Genomic DNA, 12,880 nt, shown 5'->3' with positions numbered 1-12,880 from the left:
TTTGGCATCTGGAGAGGGTCCATTGCCTGGTTTACAGATGGTGCCATCTTACTGAGTGGTGAAAGAAGTGTCTCTCTCAGGTCTCTTTTACAAGGCCATTAATCCCATTCATGAGGGTTCATGATCTAGTCACCTCCCAATGTCTCCACCTCCTGATAACATCACATTGATGATTAAGTTTCAACATACGAATTGGGGGGAGGGGGACATAAACCTTCAGACCATAGCGACTAGGAAATAACTGGTCTGCCAGAAAAGGTTCAAAACAAGGAAACACCTCTCTATCAGCCTGGGCTTTCACAGCAGTAAAAACTAAAAAAGACACCTCAATTCCTTGTCGTTTTAATTAATACTGAAAGCATCTTCAAGAAAACCTTATACCGAGATAGCAAAGTGTTCCAGGATTGGTTATACCTCAGGGCACTGACAGAAGCAACTTAAAATCTCATGTCAAAGAACATGCTTAACCTAAGCTTCTACATATTTCTACAGGAAAAAAAAAAAAAGACAACCAAATATACAAAACACAGGATAAAGTGTCTATCATGAGTCAGAATAAAGGAAATATTTAAAAACAGCAGTATTATCAAAAAGTCAAAAAATTAACAGATGTTGGTGAGGCTGAAGAGAAAAGGAACACATACACTGCTGGTGGGAATGGAAATTAGTTCAGCCATGGTGGAAACCAGTTCAGTGATTTTTCAGAGAACTCAAAGCAGAATTACCATTTGACCCAGCAATCCCATTATTGCATATATACACAAAGAAATATAAATCATTCTACCATAAAGAACATGTACATGTGTGTTCATCACAGTGCTAGCCACAATAGCAAAGACACTGAATCAACCTAAATCCTCATCAACAGTAGAATGGATAAATAACATGTGGTACATATACACCATGGAATATCACGCAGCCATAAAAAGAACAAGATCATGCCCTTTGCAGCAACACAGATAGAGTTGGAGGCCATTATCTTAAGTGAACTAACACAAAAACAGAAAACCAAATACCACATGTTCTCACTTATAAGTGGAAGTGAAATGTTGAGTACATATAGACACAAAGAAGGGAACAACAGAAACCAATGTCTAGCTGAGGGTGGAGGGTAAGGATTGAAAAATTACCTATTGGGTACTATGCTTATTACCTGGGTGGTAAAATAATCTGTATATAAAACCTCCATGACATGCAATATACCTGTATAGCAAACCTGCACATGTATCTCTGAACCTAAAAGTTAAAAATAATTGGAAAAAGAAAATTTGAGACTCCCTCTCAAAAAATAAGAAGAGAAAAGGAAAAATAGCAGAATTAGGTCAAAAAAGAGATGAAGAAACTAGAATGCTCAAATACCATATTGTATTCTACCAAATATAAGATACTATTTATTATAATAGGCCCCAATTTTTAAATATCAAAAAAAACTCCTATCAATTAAATTATGACATTTTTAACAATCTAATAATTAAATAATTCATCTCAATTTCCAATATTTTAAAAATCTGCTTAGGTATTTAAAAATTAAATATATAATTAAAATACTGGCACCAAACAAGATGTGATCTTAAATATTTTGAGATAAAAAAGAGTGAAAAATAAAATCTATGAAATTCAAAACACAATCATTAAATGGCAGATTAGAAACAGCCAAAGACAGAAAAAGTGAAAAGAAAGATGAAAAAAAAAAAAGAAAAAAAAACCCCTAGAATGCACAAAGAATAAACAAGGAAGAGAGATGATGAGGGCTAAAATGTTTACTAAACGTTCTACGTTTACTAAAACGTTCAAGGAGAAAAGAATAGAAAAAAAAATGGAGGGGAAGCAATCAAAGAAGATAAGCGGCTAAGAATTTTCAGAATTGATGAACTATACCAATTATCAGATTAAATAAAAAGCAACTAGAACAAAAGAAAGGTTATATGTAAACATATTGTAAAACTTTGGGGTATCAAAGCAAAACATAAGGTCTAGAAACATTTGACAGATTATAAACAAATCAGAATTAATTTCATTGATTGTAGATTTTTCAACAGAAACAACAGCAATCCATATGAATATGGTTGAAAGAAAACTAAAATAAATTTTTTGTGATATACATAGATAAAATGTTCAAGATGATGAATGAAGCAAAGGCATTTTTTGACAGAAGAGCAGACCCCTAGTCATTCTCTTCTTCCTTACTGATGGAACCTCAGTTTTATTTGGAGTGACAATGTAGTTGGATAAAAAATTGCACATGTAGCCTCCTTTGAAGCTAGGGTGACTATTTTTTACCGTTCTGGCCACTGAGGCAAAAGATGAGACACAGGAAGGGTTTCTGAGAATGCCAGGAATCTCTGATGTCTCTGATGCCTGTGATTCCTGTTACAGACCCTTCCTGCTCCCTTCCCTTTCCTCTCTTCTGATGCGTACTAGGCAGAGTACAGCTGGAGTTGCAACAGACATCTCAGATTTTAAAGCAAAGGCTGAGGAAATAATAGAACCCTTGCCCTATAGGTACTTATCTCTGCACTTTGTTACATAAGGAAACCAACAAAAAGGCTTTTTTTTTTTTTTTTAAGCCACCATTTCAGTCCATTATAATAACTTAATTCTATTTGTTACAGACTGCGGAAGAAAACTTGATTATTAATAGAAATACGATTGTGTATAGAAAACCAAGTGACTCTATAGTCACATTTTCAGATATAATAAATGTTCATCAATATATTAATATGAAAAGAGACAAAAGTGAATTATGTGTCTATATATCACCAACAAACAGAAAATGTAATTTATTAAAAGTATAATTTGTACTAGGGACACGAAATATAGGGTTTATAGAAATAAACCTTATAAAAATGCATAGGATGTTTGTAGAGAAAATTATAAAATTATTGAAAGGAATTTAAAAGTTCTAAGTAAATAGAGAGCTAAACTAAATTTGTGGATGGGAAGACTCAATTTCATGTAGAAATTTTCTTCCCCAGTTTTTCGATTCTTCCCAAATTAATCTAGACATTAAACGTAATTGCAGTAAAAATTATAACAGAATTGTGTCAGAGAGGCACTTTTCAAGTTACTTCTAAAATTTATAAAGAAAAGCAGGCCGGGTGTGGTGACTCACGCCTGTAATCCCAGCACTTTGGGAGGAAAAGGTGGGTGAATCACAAGGTCAGTAGTTCCAGACAAGCCTGGCCAACCTGCTGAAACCCTGTCTCTACTAAGAATGAAAAAAAAAAAAAAAATTAGCTGGGTGTAGTGGCAGGTGTCTGTAATCCCAGTTACTCAGGCGGCCGAGGCAGGATAACTGCTTGAACCCAGGAGGCGGAGGTTGCAGTGAGCCGAAATTGTGCCATTGCACTCCAGCCCAGGTGACAGTGTGAGACTCTGTGTCAAAAACAAACAAAAAAGAGCAAAAAGCCAGGAATAGAGTGACAATTTTGAAGAACAAGGTCTGAGGACTCAACTTAGCACATTTCAATATTTATTATAAAGCTATGGTAATGAAGGCAGTGTGGCTCCAGCACAGGAAGAAGTATGTAAGCCAAAGGAACAAAACAGATCTAAGAAACATACCCATACATATGAACACCTGTGCTACATACACTGCAAATCACTGGCGAAAGGATTAATAAATGATGTGAGGGCAATTCATTATCTTTAAAAAAACTAGATCCTTATCTCATATCATATACAAAAATCAATTTCAGGTGAAAGAAAAGACCTAAACACGAAACTTAAAACTTAAATGAGAGTACCTTTATGACCATGGGGAATAGAAAGGTGACTTACACGAAAATGACAAATCTGGTAAATTTTGACTACATTTACCTCGATAAACTCTGTTCATATAAAAACACCATGAACAAACTGAAAAGTCAAAGTACAGCCAGGAAAAAGTCTTTAGAACTTCTACGAATTAACATCCCAATGGAAAAATAGGCAAAAGAAAGTAGCCATTCACAGAAGAAGAAACCAGCATGAATCATAACTACAGAAAGATGCTTAGCCTTATCAGCAGACACCACAAAAACATATCATTGACACTCATCAGGCTGGCAAAAATGATTACGTTTGATAATAGCAAGAATTGTTGAGGATAAGGAGCAGGGGAGTTTCTATGTATTCCTGGGCTGAGTGCACACTGGTACAGCCACTGTGCAGAGCAATATGTGTATCTCATAAAGGTGAAGATGTGATTATCTATGATACAGCTGTTTCACTCCCAACTGTATATATCCCAGAGAAACTCTTATGCAAGACACAAGTCAAAGAATATTCATAGCATATTGCTATGAAATAAAAGACTGTAAATATAGGCAGCTTCAGTAATAATATTTGAAAAGGTTCACTCCTGGATGATCGGTACCTAGGTATCATTCATACAATTTTTTTTAATGTTAGAATGGCATGTGAAATATTGCAACCTGGTAACAGATAAATCCAACTACTTTTAGAACTTCTGGCATCACGTACTTAGAGTGGGTGGAGACAGGTAGCGATCAAGCCGCGGGGCCACACCTGAGGACCTTGACAACTTTCTTCACAAAAACCTGCTTACTCCCATTAACTCAAGAAGTAAGCTGCCCCCGACTAAACGTCTGCATACTCCTTCTCTTTCTGCAAGCCCGCCTTCACCCTGTCCCTTTGCAGCCATGACTGATAAAATAACCCTGACCTCAGGGCTCTGCTGTCACAGACAACAGCGCTGAGGAAGGCAGGGACCCTCTCTGTGAATGAAATCTACCCGCTTTTCTTCAAGTCAACATGATGTCACATTTATTTTTATTAACTTTTAATGAGGCAATACTACCTATCAGAAGACCCCATGAATTAGTGCTTTTACAACAGGTAATTGATGAAACACTTTGTGTTTCAACTGTATTGCTTTGCATATCCCATGAAGTTTTTTTTTTTTTATTTTTATGAAGCTGTAGAATAAATAATTACTTCAAAAGTCAAAGTGTTGTGTAACTATATAAATAAGTAATGGCGTATTACATGCAGGTTGGATCAAAAGTTATCTCAGGAAGGTTAAGAGCCCTGCCCTCATCATGCTAAAGGCCCCCTTACCAGAGAAAGTCTTACACAGAACGAGGATGTGTGGTATGATTTGACTGCAGGTACCCACCCAGATCTCATGGTGAACTGTAATTCCCAATGTTGGTGGAGGAACCTGGTGGGAGGTGACTGAATCATGGGAGCGGGCTTCCCCCTTGCTGTTCTCGTGGTAGTGAATGACTTCTCATGAGATTTGATGGTTTAAAAGTCTGTGGCACGTCCCTCATCGCTCTCATTCTCTCTTGCTGCCATGTGAAGAAGGGGCCTACTTCCCTTTCACCTTCCGCCATGATTGTAAGTTTCCTGAGGCCTCCTGGTCATGCTTCCTGGTAAGCCTGCATAACTGTGAGTCAGTTAAACCTCTGTTCTTTATAAATTACCCAGTCTCAGGGAGTTCTTAACAGCAATGTGAGAATGGACTAACACAATGTGCATATTGCTGTGGGAAGTACAGGATCAAAGAACATTCTAAAGATCCCAGAAGAATCATGTCTAATGTATGACTCTTTTTTATTACTATAAGATAAAGGAAGCTGGGGCACCTGCTCCTAGTGCCAACGTTCCTGTTTGCTCAGTGCTCCTTTGTCATGGTGCCAGCCCTGAAAAGTGTGATTGCTCCTAGATCCAGCAGGAAGTTCACCACAGTCTAGATTGGGTGCCCTTGGAAATAATGAGAACTATAAAAAATAAAACAGTTGTTTGGGACCAGACGTTTTCAAAAAAGCTTCCAATGGGAGCTCATGTCAATTTCAGCTAAACAGCTTCAAAGCTTGTCACATATTTCTGTGCACTGGAGGAGATGTGTTCTCGCAGTCCTTTCAAATTCTGATGAGCTCTCTAGACATTTGTTTCAAAATATCTCTAGTTTTTCCTAATTGTTTCAGCAGTGGCTCATAGAAAGGTCTTTTTACAAGTCTTTGTGTTTCAAAATATTTATTTCTTGGAAAAAGATTTATTTTCTTGTGGGAATCTAAGTGCTTTACTTGTTAGAAAAGAATGACATAGTTCCATATTTTACTTGTACAACTCTGCCATATTGGTCAATCAGGAGATGATCCCTTTGACATTCAGTCAGAGCTCTTTGATTAAATTATTGCTATTCTTAGAAAGACTAGAGTTGATTCATTTCACAATGACTGATGGTTCTTTTCGGAATCAGTATTTATCTCATGAACAGGACCCCCTTACTTTTTAATATTTTTAACTCGGTTTTAGTACTACTAGGACCTAATACAGTTCACAATTACTGGAAAACATTTTAAAATTTAATAAGAGCAGCAAATCTTATGTCAGAGATTTGACTACGAAAAGAACTTGCTGCTTCTCTAGGAAAGTAAAGTAGGATTTTCAAATACACAAAATCGTGAAGAAGGTGGGGCAAAGAGTTCTTTGATATGACACCAAAAGTACGATCCACAAAAGAAAAAACATAGACTTCATTAACATTTGTTAATTTAGTTAATTACATTTCAGAAAGTGAAAATATATGCTAAGGGCTAAAAAATTTTTGCAAGTCACACACCTGGGTAAAGGACTTGTATCTAAAATACATAAAGGACTCTTACAACTCAATGTAAAAATAGCCAATTAAAATATGGGTAAAAGAGCTGAATAGACATGTCTCCAATGAAGATATACGAATGTTCCATAAGCACAAGAAAAGATGCTTGACATAAGTAGTCATCAGAGAAATGAAAATCAAAACCCCAATGAGATGCCACCTTCACATGCTCTAGGATGGCTATAAACCAGCAAACAGATAATACCAAGTGTTGAGAATGTGGAGAAACTGGAACCCTCTTACACGACACATAGTAAAATGGTTCGGGCACACTGGAAGGTAACCTGGCAGTTCCTCAATAGGTTAAACATAGAGTTATCAGAAGACCCAGCAATTCCTCCTAGGTATAGACCACAGAGACATTTAAAAAAAAAGAAACAGAGAAAAAAAGAAAAAAACATCATTCCTTTATGGAAAGGTTCTACTTACTGAGGTTCCACTTGAGGCCTGTGGTTGTAACCTGCGTACAAGGCTGTCCAACAGGAATAAGGCCGCACCAATTACCCTCCATTCCAGTGTCTACATGCAATCTGTGCTTTCCCTGAAGGAGAGAAGAAATGATCATTAAGAAGGGGAAAAGAGAAGCGATGTTAATGTGCACTGAAGACCTGGGCAGGATGCGTCTACAACCCTCTTGAGCCCTCCTGAGTAGCTGGGACTACAGGCGGGCACCACCACACCCAGCTAGTTTTTATATTTTTAGTAGAGATGGGGTTTCACCACATTGGCCAGGCTGGTCTCGAACTCCTGACCTCAAGTGATCCACCCGCCTTGGCCTCCCAAAGTGCTGGGACTGCAGGCGTGAGTCACGACTCCTGGCCTTGCTTTTTTTTTTTTTTTTTTTTTTTAAAAAAAAGGTTTTTATTATCTTTTAGGTAAGAGCTGCCTTTATTCCTTTGTATAGAATTCCCCCCCAAGTTGATTTATATTGAATAGCTTGCCACACAAATTTGAGATTTGTTTCTTTCTACCATTCTCCATTATATAAATAATTCTCTCTGAAGATAGATATACTAGACATAATACAAATGACCATCCCTAGATGCCAAACCTAGCACACTTTTAAAACAAATGCTCAAAGAGGTAACAAAACCTTCTTTCTATTTTATTTTATTTTATTTTATTTTTTGAGACGGAGTCTTGCTCTGTCGCCCAGACTGAAGTGCAGTGGCCGGATCTCAGCTCACTGCAAGCTCCGCCTCCCGGGTTTACGCCATTCTCCTGCCTCAGCCTCCCGAGTAGCTGGGACTACAGGCGCCCACCACCGCGCCTGCTAATTTTTTGTATTTTTTAGTAGAGACAGGGTTTCACCATGTTAGCCAGGGTGGTCTCGATCTCCTGACCTCGTGATCCAACCGTCTCGGCCTCCCAAAGTGCTGGGATTACAGGCTTGAGCCACCGCACCCAGCAAAACTTTCTAATAGAAGGAGTTGATGAAGCCAGGTGCGGTGGCTCACACCTGTAATCCCAGCACTTTGGAAGGTCGAGGTGGGCAGATCACCTGAGGTCAGGAGTTCAAGACCAGCCTGGCCAACATGGTGAAACCCTGTCTCTATAAAAATACAAAACTTAGCTGGGTGTGATGGCGGGTGCCTGTAATCCAAGCTACTCGGGAGACTGTGGTGGAAGAACTGCTTGAACCTGGGAGGCAGAGGTTGCAGTGAGCCGAGATCGGGCCATTGCACTCCAGCCTGGGCAACAGAGCAATACTCTGTCTCAAAAAAAAAAAAAAAAAAAAAAGAAGGAGTTGATGAGACAGATGTTTAGAAATTCAGATTTCCTTAGTATTACATTGGCTTCAGCAGAGAAAGAACAGGAATTGGTGATGACTTATCATACAGGTGGATCGCCACCCAGTTTCCTGTTGAAGGGCAGTACTCTTAGGGTTCCCATCAGAAAACACAGCAATTTCAGAAGGGTTATAGGTAACCTGCAGCATTCTGGGCACTGGGTGGCAGAGAGTGGAGGGCTCAAGAAAGCACCAGCGGAACAAGGAAAGGAAGGTACACCTTGTCCAGATCTCTGCACTGCTGCATCTGATAACAGTGTTTCTGACAATGAGACCTGTTGTTAGAATGCGGCTTCTCCATCACTTATCAAAGAGGAAGTCCTGTGTTCTTGGGCTGTCTCCTTTTCAGTGTATTACAGTTAGTTCTTGTCTCTTAATTGACGACTTTCTTTCCTCGGTTTGTGGCCTGCTTAATGGTTTGGCGGTGCCTAGCTGAATATGTTAGCATGTTTGGTGCTCCTAGGTGACTTCCGTTAAGAATGGCGAAGCAAAGAAGGAAGTGTTTTTCAACTTGTGATATTAGCTCCCTAAGAGAATATTCTTCAACTTGTATCATATAATGCAAAGGAAACAGCACATATACATGTTAACTTTTATTCTCCCAGGGAGAGGAGGGCTGTTATAAAATCCAATGATTTAAATGACACAGTAGTAAGCATGCTATATATTCATTGCCTTCCTCATTATTTTAAGAATCAACAGACCTTAAAATTTTCATTCTGGGAATAAACTCATTTGTGGACTTGAGAAGTCACAGATAGGCCTTAGCCCACAATCAATTAACCACGTTTTCTCTCATTCCAGAAAGGTGCTTAGCCATATGTGAATGGTCTTTGTGTTTATAAAATGCGAATACAGTTTTTATGGTTAAATGAGAGCAGTGTTTTGCTTTCTTCCTGTATCTTCAAGTCTATGTGACATCTTTTGAAAATGAACAACTGTACAAAGGAATTTTTGTTCATTCCCCAGATTTCTTAATTCATAATATGTGCTAGCCTATATGTGATTTGACACAGGCAGGCATACAGGCTGACATTAAAGAACTTCCCTAAGGATTTATGCCATTACTGGAGACTAGAAGCATATGAACTCATCATTTACTTCCATCTTCTCCCATGAATCATTTCACAGGTTCCTGCTCTGGCCTCTTTTCTGAACTAAGATAACTCTTTGAAGTCAAAGGCAGTCCTATATAGTAAAGAAAGAACAAAAATCAATCACAGTCAGGTTGCTTTTCCAATTGTGGTTATTTCAGCACATCTAACAACCTTAATAAGTATGAAATTGTAATTTAGGGAAAGGTAACAAAGATGTTGCTTGGTATGTGTGCTGGAAAGCAAACTTATGATCATGTTAAACACAGACAGCATAATAGTATTACTTTCCCTAGACTGTCATGTCAAGGTAGAACAAAATACACACAAATAGATAGCTATGAAGGGGTGAGAAATCGCTGTCCCTTTGTTTTGTACTATACCCCTACTTTCCAAAGGACAAAACATAACTGAGAGAAAAGATTAAAGCTGACTCTAGATTTTGCCTCTGAAAAATATCAAACATTGACTGGGCGTGGTAGCTCATGTCTGTAATCCCAGCAATTTAGGAGGCTGAGGTGGGAGGATCACTTGAGCCTAGGAGTTGGAGACAAGCTTGGACAACATAGTGAAACCATGTCTCTACAACAAAAAAAAAAAAGAAGAAAAATACCAGAGAGATATCTGAATTCTGTTTACATACCCACATCCTTAAATCCAATAACTATGCCAAGTTTTATGCTAAGATATTTCAGTGTGGATATCACACACTATACAGCAAATTAACAAGATCATTCACCAAGCACTGAACACAGAAAGAACATAAACGCATCAGATTTAGTGTAAAAAATTCAAGGAGAAGATGCCAATGCTAGTTTATAAAGTGGCCATGCATTCATCAAGTTGTTGTTAATGCTGAACCTACACTCGGAGGCTAATGGCAGCCACAATTAGTGACACACAGTTAGACCCTGTATGAACGAAACATTGCTGTAGATGGATTAAACACAAGGCCAGTCTCTGGTAGCTCATCTTTTGTTAGCTGGTCCAGGTACTTAAAAAATTTATCAACAAACACTGCAGGACATTAAACAGCCTGCAGGAAAGAAGAGTAAAAGAAGCAGACAGAAGTACCTAGATTATATTTAGCAGGAAAAAAAGGTTACTTCTCCTATACAACAGACTTTTGTGCTGGTATATTTTCATACTGTGACTGCTCACATAGCTGAAAGTAGACACAAGATAAAGGGTCTCTCCAGTGAACTTGTAGTTATAAAACTTCAGAGTCTTATATGTTTTCTTTGATTCTGCTCCACAAATGTAGAATTCAAAATAAAAGTGCATTGGGTTTATTTGAAATAGCCTGTATCAAATTAATGTTGCATGTATATATATATTAAATTGAGGGGTTTTCCCTTTGAAAAAGCATTAATATCTTATATACGGATAGCTTTTAGAATTTCAGATCATGTTAGAACATGTTCTAAAGTGCTTTCCATAGAATATTACTCCCAGGGTCAAATACAGATTGGAAAAATCGCTTTGTCAATTCCCCTCTTGGAAACCACGATGTATGCCAGCATGTTAGATGTTCTAGGTAGTTCTGCAGCAAAAACAAGTAAACAGAAACCCTGTTTACCTGAATAAGTGTTTCCCAAATTTACTTTACCACAGAACCTCCCTTTGCGGCTCAAATATCATCTCGTAATTTCCCACGGAAACCTCATTTCATGAAATCGACTTAGGAAAATGTTGATTTGGAATAATATTTTTCACACAGCACCCAAAACTAGCATATTTTGGTTTAATATTTCCATAGTCAGAACATCTCAAGAATGTGTTTTGAATTTAATAACTTCCATTTGATTTTTGTTTTAGAAGTTAGTCAGTAACCTCCGGCTGAAATCACATACACGTTCTGACATGAGCTAGTTGTACTATTAAAGGGTTAATGACAATACTCAGCAGTTACCAAAAAAATAAAAAACCTTATTAATGCTAGTTGGGTTAGTTTGTTTATTCAAAAGTCAAAAATATGTATGAAATGCCTACTATTGTTACAGATGGTAAATTACTCTAATGACAGGCTTATTTACTTATCGATCGCCTCACATTGGATATTTCAAAATAAAACATGACATTGAGGTCTCTGCTTTGTTATGACCTCTGCATGTATACCTTTTTTTTTTTTTTTTCCCCACAATGGATCATATCTTATCTTCACACCTTCCTTTTATCCCAGTCAGAGGAAAACCCACTCTTGGTCTCTTCAAAAGATACAGACATTTTAAATGATGACTTCTAGAGACAGTATTTATCCCAGAAGTAAGCGTTACTGACAGCAGAAACAGGACAGGTTGCATTGAAAGACATATTTTGAATTACGGTGATCTCAGAGTTTTCAAATTACTTTAGATAAATGCTTTTCTTAACGTAGCATATGATCAGGATGCCCATGCTCTCCTGTCTGCTCCTATACCGTTTCTCCATCCTTAATCCAGAGAAACATCAAAGCAAAACGCAAGCTTTACTTTTTTAATGAAAACTTCCTATGTGTTCCAAATAACAAAGATGACTTCCTCCTGAAAGCTACCATTTTAATTATTTACGCTACAAAATGTAGCACTTTGGTACTGCATTGCATCCCTCAAAGAGGTTCATATTGTATCCCTAAAAAGAACAAACTTTCTTTGAAGAACAAGAATCGAATTTTTTTTTTTTTCTGTTGGACTTACAACACAGTGGAAGGAACACATGTATCAAAGAAATACCTGATTGTTTCATTGTTTAAAGAAAATGCATTGATGAAAAGGTGTCAATATGCTTCGAAAAATCTTCTCTCAGTATCTGAGTAGATGAGGGAAGGTCCAGGTGAACTGAAAGGACTCAAGAGACACACCCAGTATTCTTTGTTAAGATCAAGCTTGCCCAATCCACGGCTCAGGAGCTGCATGCAGCCCCGGACAGCTTTGAACGTCGCCCAACACAAATTCATAAACTTTCTTTAAACATTGTGAGATAATTTTGCTATTTTCTTAAAGCTCATCAGCTATGTTAGTGTTAGCGTATTTTATGTGTGGCCCAAGACAATTGTTCTTCTTCCATTGTGGCCCAGGGAAGCCAAAAAATTGGACACCCCGATCTAGATAATGTTTGCTTAATCGGATACTACAAGTAAACTGTACACACTCAATAATCACGAATACCCTGTCACTAGTGCTCGAAATACATTTAAAATGTAATTTTATGTGTTTATGTAAAATGAGGACTACAATACTGCCTCCCCGAGTTATTTTCAGGACTAAATAACACGTCGAAGGTGCTGAGAACAGCATTTCAAGCATTCATATTATACATGTTGATTTACTTTTCTCCCTTTATCAAGTCCTCCAGGTTTAATTTGAACCCACACTTTCTTTCCTTTCTGCTTTTTATTTTTTTTAAAAA

The 12,880-nt window shown here is 37.7% G+C and overlaps 1 protein-coding gene across 3 annotated transcripts in view; it reads right to left on the bottom strand.

Moving 5' to 3' along the window:
* TPK1 (thiamin pyrophosphokinase 1) overlaps window positions 1-12,880 on the bottom strand; it is a 401,164-nt gene that overhangs the window by 95,209 nt on the left and 293,075 nt on the right. For all 3 annotated transcript variants that reach the window (XM_003896790.5, XM_031665051.1, XM_031665052.1), the window contains one exon: window positions 7,040-7,151. In XM_003896790.5, coding sequence (XP_003896839.3) covers window positions 7,040-7,151 — 112 coding nt within the window. The remainder of the gene's footprint in view (window positions 1-7,039; window positions 7,152-12,880) is intronic.

This window comes from Papio anubis, chromosome 4 (assembly GCF_008728515.1).
Source record: "Papio anubis isolate 15944 chromosome 4, Panubis1.0, whole genome shotgun sequence".
NCBI lineage: Eukaryota > Metazoa > Chordata > Mammalia > Primates > Cercopithecidae > Papio > Papio anubis.
The sequence above is the reverse complement of the archived record's forward strand: the minus strand, read 5'-3'. Positions and strand labels throughout refer to the sequence as shown.